Genomic DNA, 12,170 nt, shown 5'->3' with positions numbered 1-12,170 from the left:
CCAGCCCCCCCCCCTTTTTTTTTTAAAGTGAAGAAGAGTTTTTTTTAAAGATTTATTTATTCATTATATGTAAGTATACTGTACCTGTCTTCAGACACTCCAGAAGAGGAAGTCAGATCTAGTTATGGATGGTTGTGAGCCACCATGTGGTTGCTGGGAATTGAACTCAGGACCTTTGGAAGAGCAGTCAGTGCTCTTAACCACTAAGCCATCTCTCTAGCCCCTACACCTTTGTATTCTTAACCAGTACAATAGAAGTTGATCCTTAGATGACTGGGAAATGCTTCAGGTTCTTCACTTGGCAGCCTGAAGGCTCTAACGAATATGTATATTAGTGTGCATGATTCTCCCAAGAGCAAGCTATCTGTATGATAACACATTCACTTTCTAAATCACATGCAGCTAGAACATTATTGGTAACCCTGGTGTTCATACAGTACAATCCTTTTGTTTGTAGGCCACAGACAATTCAAAGGCCTTTGGCTTCTGGGCAAGGTGAGTGATTTGCATCTTTTGTTGTTTATTGGCTAGTGGATGTGGGTTAGAGTGAAGAAGGCCAGGACAGCTTGTCAAGTAGTCTACTGGCTCTGTTTCTAGAGAGTGATCTCACCTTTGTGAAGGCACAGGTGGATATTCTTATTCTTATCCTCATTCTTCTAAGGATATTCATGGTGTTAGACCATTATAATATAAGATTAGGTTATATATTATCTTTTTTTGCAATGCACTGAGTAGTTGTTTGCTTACTTCAGTTTCATTCATCCCCAAGATAAATGAATACTCCAAACATTTACCTAATTTTTCAAAAAAACTTGAGCTTGAGGGAAAGTTTAATGGTGCAGTGCTTGGTCAGCATGGCTGAGGCCCTGGGCTTGATTCTCAGCCAAATAAACAGAAACAGCCGCCCCCCCCCCGAAGTAAAAGACTTTAAATTCTCATCATATTCCACATATGGTCTGATCATAAATTCACATGCCTTATATTTTACTTAATGTAAGTTTTCATTGTCCATTTATGTTCAAGATCTGGTTTAAATGCTGCCTTTCCCGAAACATTTCCCTTCCCGGTTGGAAGTCATCTTTAGCTCTCTGTGAAGCAGCACGTGCTATGTTTGCTTCCTTCTTATCATCTGGTTACTGGTGGCATCATTCTGTTATTTATATATGTATTCATCTGCCCTAGTGCTTTGGGATATGGGCAGCAATTATCTCAATGTAGAGCCTTGGTAATTATGGAGTAAGTTGCTAGATAAATGATGATGTAAATTGTTTTCCCCATTGAACAGTTTCTTTAAGAGAATTAAAGAAATTGGCCCCTTTTATAATTTCAATAAATGTTTGATTTTGGATACTGTCTAGCGCAGTGTAAAAATCACTTATTCTCGAAAGAACTGGTTATTCACCATTGTGCAAGGCAATACGTAGATGTTAAGAGAACGTGCAGATTCAAATTGCCCTCTCAGTTAATAATAGTTTATGGAATAAACAATTTCTACATATGATTTCTGAAATTATTTTAGAAATTACATATTCTTATTACCTTAGTTACTTTTATATTTTTGTGAAGAGATACTGTGACCAAGACAACTTATAAAAGAAAGCATTTAATTGAGTTATAGAGGGCTTAATTTAGAGTTTTCATTATAGTTTTCGAGGGTTAGTCCGTGACCATCGTGGTAGGGAGTGTGGCAGCAGGCAGGTGCGCATGGCTCCGGAGAAGTAGCTGAGAGCTCACATATGATGCACAAGTCTAAGGCATAGGGAGGCCCAACCTAGATGACCGGGGCTTTGTAAACCTAAAGCCCAGCTCCAGTGACACACATCCTTCAACAAGGTCATTCCTCCTAATCCTGCCCAAACAGTTTGGGGACCAAGCACTGAAATATAGGTGCTTGTAGGGGCCATTCTATTTCAAACCACTAGTTATATTCTCCTAGGATGGACTTACTGATAGAATCTTCGCTGCACTTTAAGCAAATATGTAAGGTTTTTACTTTCTCAGTTCATTTGAAAAGACACTGATGTCATAGTCAGTAAGCACTGCTATCAGGCAAGTTTTTCTTAGGAAAGAAAGAACATTTTAGGCTGTACAGAGTTGTATGTGGTGAGGCAGGGGAAGCTGTTTAATTAGGTGAAGTGCAAATTCCTAGATAAGTGTTCTCTATTATCAGCTTGTATTTAATCACTTTCATTCATTTTAGTGGAAATGGGAACTATTTCAGTGATTATCAGAAAACAGGCTGCATAGTTTGTGACTTAGGGACACAGTATAATACAATTGTAACAAACATTGTTACATTTGTAACCATGGGGAGGAGTTATGGGGAGGAAGTGGGGATGACAGAGGGAAGTTCATTTAAATAAAGGATGATCAGCAGCACAGTGAAGGAAAAACACACATATGAAAGCAGTATCTATAGTTTATTGTACAGAGCTTCTAAATAACTAAATAAACAAAAAATATCACAGTTTCCAAAGTATAAATGGTGTTTGTCTTGGCAAGGCAAACTGGGATCTGGGTTTGGTTCCCAGTATACACATGGTGGCTTATAATCATCATAACTCCAGCTCCAGGGGTCTGAAGGCCTCTTCTGATGCATGAGGGCATCAGGTACTCACGTGGTGCACATACATACATGCAGATAAAATACCGTTACATATAAAATGAAATAAATCTAAAAAACATTTTAAAACATTGGCAATGAGTATATGTTTAACAAACTATGATGCTAAAGAAAAACAGACAAAATATAATGAGCTTGATGCTAGTTTTTGGAGGCTTTATTGTCTTGTAATGCTTTCTCTGGGGTTTTTATTTTGTTTTGTTTTGCTCTTTTTTTCCCCTGTTCTTTTGTTTGTTTTGTCCTATTTATCTTTCTTTGCTTTTATTTTTACCCTGTTAAAATTTGTATATACCTTTTGAGAACAAGAAAGGGTGTGGGTTTAGTTATGTAAGAAATTGGGGATGAGGGGAGAGTTGTGAGGAAGTGGGGATGATGGAGAGAAGTTGTGGAAGGAGGAAAATGCAATCCAAATGTATTATATCAAAATCTTTTCAATAAAAACTAAACTAAAACAAAAAGAAAAATGGGAACAGTGAAGATTGTGTTTCAACAGTAAGTAAGCAATTGCATATAAACTGCTGCATTATGAGGAATTTGAATTTTACAGGCTTTGAAAACAGTCCAAAGGTAAGTCTTATGTCAGTCTGGAGGAGTGAAAGCAGTAATACAAACCTTCAACAAGAATTGTATTATAGCTTTAGTATATAAGTGTCCAAAAAGACTGCTGTCCAAGTTCACATATGTGCTTTAGATGTGGAAGCTGCTGGCAGACAGTGTGCTACACTTCCCTGCCTATCAGCACAGGTGAATTCTGTGAGCCTAAACTACTGCTGGCTAGAGACGTAGCTATGGATGTTCTTTCTCCTGACCTTACTTGTATGGATACATTGACTAAAGGAATCATTAAAAAAAATTTCATGAGAGTGTAGCATTTCAGAAGGGAAAGGTGGAGATAATTTATAATAATATAACAAAAAATGTTTTGTTTTGTTTTTCAGGAAAAAGTAAAGGTACGTATTTTTATCATGCATTTTATATATATGTCAGTTCTGCCTGCATATTCAGATGTGTGTTCTGGTGTTTATTGTGGCAGACTGCATTCCTTCCACTTCCTCTGACACTTTGTTATTTTAGAGCAGTGGTTCTCAATTGCTACTATTTTGGGGTCAGACAACCCTTTCATAGGGGTTGCCTAAGACAATCAGAAAACACAGACAATTGCATTATGATTTATAATAGTAGCAAAATTATAATTATGAAGTAGCAATGAAAATAATTGTATTGTTGGTTTCACCACAACACGAGGAACTGTATCAAAGGGTTGTGGTGTTAGGCAGGTGGGGAAGCATTGTTTTAGAGATACCTATAACCTAGGTTGGCCTGCAGCTCACTCATCATATAGCTCAGGCTGTCCTTGAATTCTGGCAGCCCTTTGTGTGTCTCTCAAGTGTTGGGTTTAGAGGCATGAGCCACCAGACTAGTGTTTAATTTTAATTTTAATTTTATTTTTTATCTAAAGTGCTGAAGGTGGAGCAGAGATGAAAGGGGCCTCTGTTTAGAGTCAGAGGTTTGGGGCAGCCAGCCTCAGGATCTGGCAGCTCAGCTTTGTGTCTGCTCCAAGTCTGGCATAGGAAACATCTCTTCTTGACTACTTGAGGTGTGGGATATACTGGGTTTTACCAGGGGAGGCTAGACATTTTTGCATATTGACTCCAGAGCTGACTCTTGGGTTTAATTATCATTGCCAAGGCTATGTTATAGGAATGCTAGAATCTCAAGTATATTTCAGGGTTACTTTGTCTTTTTAAGAATCTTTTTGCTTTAGGGGTGAGATTGAAATAATTTTTGCTATTCTAAAGACTGTATGCTTAACTGAGCCTTTTAGGTGCAGATTATACTTGGGGGGGGGGTCTGAGGCAGGATGATTGCAAGTTCAAGACCAGTCTGGGCTACTGAATAAGTTCCATACCAGTCTGGATGAATTAATTAGTGAGACCTTATTTCAATAAATGAGAAAAAAAGAGGCATATATATAGTTCATTGAAACAATGAGAAGCCCTAGTTTAAATCCTCAGCACTGTCACACACAGACAGACACACCATATAAAGAAACCAAGTCAGCACTTGCTTGGCCTTAGTCTGTTTAGATGACAGTGTTCAACATGAAGCATCTTTTGTCTTCCTCAAAATCTTTTGTTTTCTAAGCATCATTCTTAATGTTTAATTTTATTAAATGCATTTATTTATTTAGTGGATGTGTGTGAGTACAAGCTGCCATGGCATGGATGTGGGGCACGCCAACTTGGGAGGATTTGGGCTTTTTTTCACTGCGTGGGTTCTTGGGGTTGAGGGTGGGTCATCAGGTTTAGAGGCAGGTGCCTTTACTTACTGAGACAGGTTTCCCTCTGTACCTCTGGCTGTCCAGAGATCTGTCTGCCTCTGCTTCCTGAGAGCTGTTTAAAGGCATGTACCATCACTGCCTGGACTTATTTTATCTTTTATTATATGTATGTGTGTGTACTTGTGTGCATGTGTGCGTGTGAATGCAGTTGATGGTGGAGGCTAGAAGGTGTGTCAGACTGTCTAAAGCTGGAGTTATGGGCAGTTATAAGCTGCTCACATGGGTGCTGGGAATCACACTGAGAGCCTCTACAGGAGCTACATGCTCTTAACCACTGAGCCACCTCTCTGGCCCATACTTTAATATTTTTCTTTGCTGTTTTGATAGATAAAAGTTATTCTCCCATTTTGATGGATAAAAATATTCTTCTAATTTTCATCTCTTAGCTACTGGCATGACTGAACAGTTCATATCAGTTATTCTAATTTCTATTCCCCACTTATCTTTTTAATGAGTATTTTAGCAGTTAATTGTTCACAGGCTTTTATATTTGGGATATTAGCCCTTGTCATGTTTGTATTATCCAGCTTGCTTGCCTTTTGTTTGCTTTTATTTAGTTACTTTTCTGACAAACAAATGGAATTTTTATGTAGTTGGGTTTATAATTTTTATGTCTTCCATAGATTTTTGCTTGGCTGGTTTATTATTTTAAACAACTTTAGCAAAATAAAAGGATCCGTACATAATATTATTTATCATCTCTATAGCAAGTACAGCTTATATGTAATCACATATTTTGTAAAATGTTTGCAATATTTTTGTGTTATTGCTCTGTTTTACTTCCTTGTCAGTTTTTTTTTTAAAGATTTATTTTATTTTGTGTGTATGAGTACACTGTAGCTGTACAGATGGCCGTGAGCTATCATGTGTAGCTGCTGGGAATTGAACTCAGGACCTCTGCCGGCCCTGCTCGTTCCGGCCCAGCTTGCTCCGGCCCAGCTCGCTCCAGCCCCGCTTGCTCCAGCGTAATTCACTGTAGCTGTCTTCAGATGCATCAGGAGAGGGCGTCTGATCTCATTACAGGTGTTGTGAGCCACCATGTGGTTGCTGGGATTTGAACTCAGGACCTTTGGAAGAGCAGTCGTTGTTCTTACCCGCTGAGCCATCTCGCCAGCCTCCCCCTTGTCAGTTTTAATAGCTGTGTTATCTAGGTAAATATTTTGTTAACTCAGATGTTACTGTTTCTTACTCAAGGTTTTAAAATTAAAATAGTACAAACTCCTGTCCTCTTCCCCATTTTACTTCTTTAGACCATAATTCTGAAGCCAGAATTAGTAAGCTTTAGTATTTTGACAGTGGTATCATTAGGTCACAGAACATGAGCAGTTCTGTTTAGCACTGGTGGCCTACTGCTCTTTGGATGTAGTGAACTGTGTGGAATTGTTTCATCTGCAGTATCATCTTACAGTGTTTGCTGCTTCCGAACCTAAAAGTATGTAATATGTCCTGAATTTTCAAAGCATAGATAGCTTTGGCAATTTATCTAGTTGTGTAATCTTGGTAGATTTAGTATGTGGGTGTGCGTGTGTGTGTGCGCTTGCGCATTTGTTATTTGTGGGAGAGCAGTCTTGGGGATTGAACTTAATAGGAGCTGTGAACAGGGTAGCCAAGTGATGTGTCACAGAGTGACATCCCTCCTGACTCCAAATTCTACTGTTTGATAACATAGGAAACATTTTATCCAAGAAGTCAGGAGACAGGGTCTGACTGAGGGACAGAATGGTACTTACCTGGACCCACTCCCAAATTTCTCTTCTTTGAAGAAATAAGATTTGGACCTCTAGCTGGAACAGTTCTTAGTACTCGGAAACTCATATTTTGGCGTTATGAAAAAGTATGACTTATTTTTTTCTTTTAATTTCAGAGAACACATTTTACAGCTGGCTAGAAGGTAATTAGAAACTTTCAAACAAATTTAATTTTTTTCCATTTTTAAATCATGAAGTAAATCTTAAATTCCCAAGATTCACATATAAATTTTACTTTTCAAATCATTGATTTCTTTTAGGCCTCTGTGTAGAAAAGAGAGCATTCTACAGACTTATATCTGGCCTACATGCAAGCATTAATGTGCATTTGAGTGCAAGGTATCTTTTACAAGGTATGTGACTTTTGAAATCTTTCAATCCTTTTCTTCTTAGGTATTTTTAGAATTTTCTTGGTATTTACCTGGGTGGGGATAGAAGAGACTTGTTTGACTTTTGGGCAGTAAGAATCCACTCGTAAACAGTGGTAACTAGGAATGTGTATGTAGTTGAATGGCTCCATGTATTATTAATTCTCTCAAAATTAGACACACCACTTTCTTGTGTTTTCCTGTAGGAATTAAAATATTCCCAACAGCACAGTTTGTTGTTATATGAGAGCCTCATTTGTGTGTGGACTTTAATGGGTCCAGCACTGTCTGCTGTTCCTCATGGTTTAGTATGCTGACCGAAAATCAGATTTTCCTCAGTAACTTACTACCTCTGAAATTGGAATGTATTTTACCTTTCAGAAATAAAATGGTAACTCTAAATAGATGCTTGAATCTCACTAGTAATTTCAGATAGTCATTTAAAAATTTCACTTTTATTTTTAATTATAGTTGTGTGTGTGGGGGGTGGGGTGGGGGTAGGAGTGGTATGTGCATTCGAGGACTGGTGCATCAGAGGCCAGAGTGTCCACCTGGGGCAGGAGTTATAGGCAGCTGTGTGTTGCCATGGGTGCTGGCAACTGAAGTCAGGTCTTCTGAGAAAGTAGCACTTGGAGCTTAGCAAGTAACTTTTTAGTTACATATTTTGATTTTATGGTTGTTGGTATTTAGAAGTTTTGTTTTATCAAATACCTGTTTCTTTGTCTTTAAAAATGGATTCCAAAGACAAAATTCCTACTACATAATTTTTGAAGTATTACCTATTTACTTTTGATGGCAAGGACTCACTATGTAGCCTTGGCTGTCCTGGCAATCTGTATGTAGATCAAGTTGGCCTTGAACTCACAGAGATCTAACTGTCTCTGCTTTGAATTAAAGGCATGTACCACATGCATGGGCCTGGTTACAACAGAGGTTTCAAGGCTAAATTATTAAAAACAACAAGAACAAACCCAAACTGTTTTTAGTTAAATTATGTATTTTAAAGTACAAAATGAAATTGACTTCTATAAGTAGTCCCTTATAGTTAAAATTAAAATTATTTAACTATAATATTCAATCATTTAATGTTCTTTCTTCTTAGATACTTGGCTGGAGAAGAAATGGGGTCACAATGTCACAGAGTTTCAGCAGCGCTTTGATGGGATTCTGACTGAAGGAGAAGGCCCAAGAAGGCTGAAGAACTTGTACTTTCTGTACTTGATAGAGTTAAGGGCTCTCTCTAAAGTGCTTCCATTTTTTGAGCGTCCAGATTTTCAGCTCTTCACTGGAAATAAAGTTCAGGATGCAGAAAACAAAGCGTTACTTCTGGAGATACTTCATGAAGTCAAGTAGGTCCTATACATTACAACATGTATATTAACATATAGGTGAGAGATGGTGTCCAGATAAAACTAAATAAAACTCTGCATTATTTAGTTAGAGACTAAATAAAACTTCTGCATTATTTAGTTAGAGACGGAAACCATCTTTAAAATCATGTAAATGTAGTTCTGTTCATTGAACTTTTAGTTTTTTTGAGATGGTCAGATTATCTTGCCTCAGCCTCTAGAGTGCTGGAATGTTATCACTTGGCTTTCCCAGAGCTTTTGGAATATCTTAGATTTGCTTTGAACTGTGTATTACACTTTTTTTTTAATGTTCTTAATACCAGCATTATTTTTATTTGCATAATCTTTTAAGTTTGAGGTCAGGCTCCTAATACACTTTATATTTGAGGATAAGTATTTGTTTGCATTGGTGTTGACTTTACTGAATTTTATTCTTTTTAAAATTATATTATTTATCTCTGACAAATAAAATGTATTAGCAAGACTTTTGATGCTTCTAATTCATGAACATGAACCTTTTATGTTTAAATGCAGGTCATTTCCTTTGCATTTTGATGAGAATTCTTTTTTTGCTGGGGATAAAAATGAAGCCCATAAACTAAAGGTAATTATACATCAACTTAATTGTTAGATATAGCGTGGTGACTATGCAGGTATGATTGTAACCTAACAGTATTATTGGAAGTTGAGTAGAATGATGCTTTTGAGAGGCTGTGGAAAGAGATGGGATAGGGATATCGATCAGAGCGGAGTTCCACTGGGGGAAGCCTTAGCGGCCTTTTGCTCAGGAGGATGACTAGTTAAGTAATCATGTGTTATATATTTTAGAACTGTTAAGAGCAGGCTTTACTACAAAAGGGTTAAGTTATGAATTTGTTACCGTGGTTTTATTGTTCTATATTAGGTAGTAAATATCAAAATACCATTGCATACCATAAGCAATCTGATTGTCAATTAAAAAATAAATTTAAGGTATAAATGTATTTATACTTTCTACTAAGTCTTGCTTCCTAGCTCAGTGGGCTTGATATGACTTCCCCAGAATATCTGTAACATCCCTCCCTGTTTCTTATGGTGATGAAAGAAGCTAATTTAATCAATTTGTGAAGCATGTTCTTTTTTGTGCATCGTGCTGAGATCAGCTTGTTAGGTCAGCTGCTCTTGATCACAGTCTCTTTCCTCTTGAGTTCTTGACACAAATGTGGACCTCAGTGGTTACGCAATACCCCACAGCTTCCAGGAACTGGAAGGTGAGGGGAAGAGGCCGCAGGAAGACTTCTTTTCTGTACGGTTGTCCGTATGTTTCTATTTGTACTTCACTTGTTAGTTTGTTGGTGAGTGTTGTCTTCTGACTTATACACATGCAGGTACGAACATGCATACACAAACACACAACACACATACATAGCAGGTGGAGGGGGTGAATAAAATGTAGCTTAAAAAAAGTTTAAAAACTACTGGTAGTTTGAGATTTCACTCTTAAAACCAGGAGTTGCTTGAAGGATCAGTTATTAATTTTGACTCAAGTGGTATGCTTGACTCCTTTTTCTTCATTCCTTAATAGCAGACACTGCTTTTAGATGATTGTATGCAAGCTGCTCTGTTATATACAATATAATGCTCTGGTGTCAGTAAATGCATACATACGTATATATATTAAATGTATAAAAATACAAATTGAACAACATTCCAAATCCAGCATAGTAGTAGAGGACAGGCACAGGAATGGGGGGTGATATTTAGGGAGTTTGAATTATATTTGTAATGAGTATTTTAAAAAAATTTGTTGGTGCATATATGGCTATTAATTTTATATGCGTATATGTATGTGTGTATATATATTTATTATACATAATAGTAATATGATTATATATTAGTAGTAAATATATATTAGTGGATAATATATAATAAATATAAATTATATATTAGTACCAAAAATATAATTATATATTACAACTGATGTCCATAATATCAGTAGTAAAGAAAATCTTGAGTGTTTTTCTTAAGTTCAGGAAAGGAGAGCTATAATTTAACTTTATCAAAGGTCCCCTTCCTCCATCCTCCCTCTCTTTACCTTTTAGGCAATACCCTTTATCTCACAACTGCACATACTCACGTATACAACTAAATGACTTATATTTCTTTTTAGTTGGTGTGGATTTGGAGTGAGGCAGGGCTGGTTTCAAAAAGTACAGGTCACTAGAAGTGTGAATTAGGCTGCTGCTTAATATTTCTGCATCTTTTAAAGAACTTCGTGAGGGATGGATTGTATGTAGTTTTGGATCTCTGGGGAGGATTAAATTGAATGATAGGGAGGGGTGTTCTCATAGGTAGTAGATGCTCTGGTGCCCTGTGGCACACTGTGCATGGGAAGCATTCGGGAACCAGTTCTTACAAGATTCTGTTACATTGTAGGAGGACTTCCGACTACACTTTAGAAATATCTCGCGAATCATGGACTGTGTTGGTTGCTTCAAGTGCCGCCTGTGGGGCAAGCTTCAGGTAAGCCTTGCTCTGGCTCCTTACTCATCCTTTGGTGAGCCGTTGTTTCCTCATCTGTCTTTTTTACTTCTGTTTTAGACTCAGGGTCTGGGCACTGCTCTCAAGATCTTGTTTTCCGAAAAACTTATCGCAAATATGCCGGAAAGTGGACCAAGTTATGAATTCCAGCTAACCAGACAAGAAATAGTATCATTGTTTAATGCATTTGGAAGGTTAGTTTTGATGTCCTGAAATTGTTTCTGCTAGCCATGTTAGTCTAATGTCAGGAGTACATTTTCAGAGAAAACTAGAAATGTTCTTCTCAGTAAGAGTGTGTTGTTATAGAATTATATGAACTGATGAAATACCTCAAGAATACACACAAATAAATGTATTTACTGCTTGATTATTGCCATCTATTGATTTTTATATTCATGCTTACTTTTCTGACAGATTTTGAGTTTCATTAAATTTGTATGTTTTATTGTAATTATTTTGTATTTTGTATATTCACACATCCCTACATACATGCATACATGATTTTTGTTTTGTTTTGAGATGAGGTCTCACTATGTAGCCCTGGCTGGCCTGGAACTTACTATGTAGACCAGGCTGGCCTCATGCTGAGATCTGCTGGCCTCTACCTTCCTACTGGTATTAAAGCATGTGCCATCAGGCCCAGCTAATTGTGATTATTTAAAAGCATTTTTTTTCTTCTTATTTGGTATGTGTGCTGCCGAAGCAGGCACTATTGGTGCTACCTTTGAAGGTTATGCAAATATTTCTATGAACTTATCATTATACAAAAAGATGAGTAATTCTTACATTATTTTTTTCTATCAAAACTGGGAAAAAGTGTGAGATAAGGAAGGTACATCAAGAGTTGTAGATGTAGATGGCATTTCCTTCTGCTCATGATGATTCTGAGACTGACAGACCCTTTCCCTCAGTGCTGCCATGGAGCCCTCACATGGTGGGCGGCTCTCACTTAAAAATACTATCAAACATTTTGGGATTGAAATAATTGGGCTTAGAATTTATTTCCCTAGCACCCAGGAGCTTTACTGCTACAATAAATTGTGTGTTCTATGTTTATCATACTGGAGTACAGAGCTAAAGTGCATTTAAAAAGGAGCATGCAGAGATACAGTACAGAATAGACTTCACTGTCTACAGCTCTAACCTTTGTACATTTAGTACTGAAGGAAAGGATATTACTTACTGTACTTTTTTTAAAGATTTATTTATTTTATGTATATG

The 12,170-nt window shown here is 37.1% G+C and overlaps 1 protein-coding gene across 1 annotated transcript in view; it reads left to right on the top strand.

Moving 5' to 3' along the window:
- Positions 1-12,170, top strand: part of Ero1a (endoplasmic reticulum oxidoreductase 1 alpha) — a 36,792-nt gene that overhangs the window by 20,736 nt on the left and 3,886 nt on the right. Inside the window, exons 8-15 of the mRNA XM_031361495.1 lie at positions 458-495; positions 3,562-3,573; positions 6,829-6,855; positions 6,973-7,065; positions 8,183-8,429; positions 8,964-9,033; positions 10,845-10,931; positions 11,010-11,143. Of these exons, the coding sequence (XP_031217355.1) occupies positions 458-495; positions 3,562-3,573; positions 6,829-6,855; positions 6,973-7,065; positions 8,183-8,429; positions 8,964-9,033; positions 10,845-10,931; positions 11,010-11,143 (708 nt within the window). The remainder of the gene's footprint in view (positions 1-457; positions 496-3,561; positions 3,574-6,828; positions 6,856-6,972; positions 7,066-8,182; positions 8,430-8,963; positions 9,034-10,844; positions 10,932-11,009; positions 11,144-12,170) is intronic.

The sequence above is a fragment of the Mastomys coucha genome, unplaced genomic scaffold (assembly GCF_008632895.1).
Source record: "Mastomys coucha isolate ucsf_1 unplaced genomic scaffold, UCSF_Mcou_1 pScaffold9, whole genome shotgun sequence".
Classification (NCBI taxonomy): domain Eukaryota; kingdom Metazoa; phylum Chordata; class Mammalia; order Rodentia; family Muridae; genus Mastomys; species Mastomys coucha.
The sequence above is the reverse complement of the archived record's forward strand: the minus strand, read 5'-3'. Positions and strand labels throughout refer to the sequence as shown.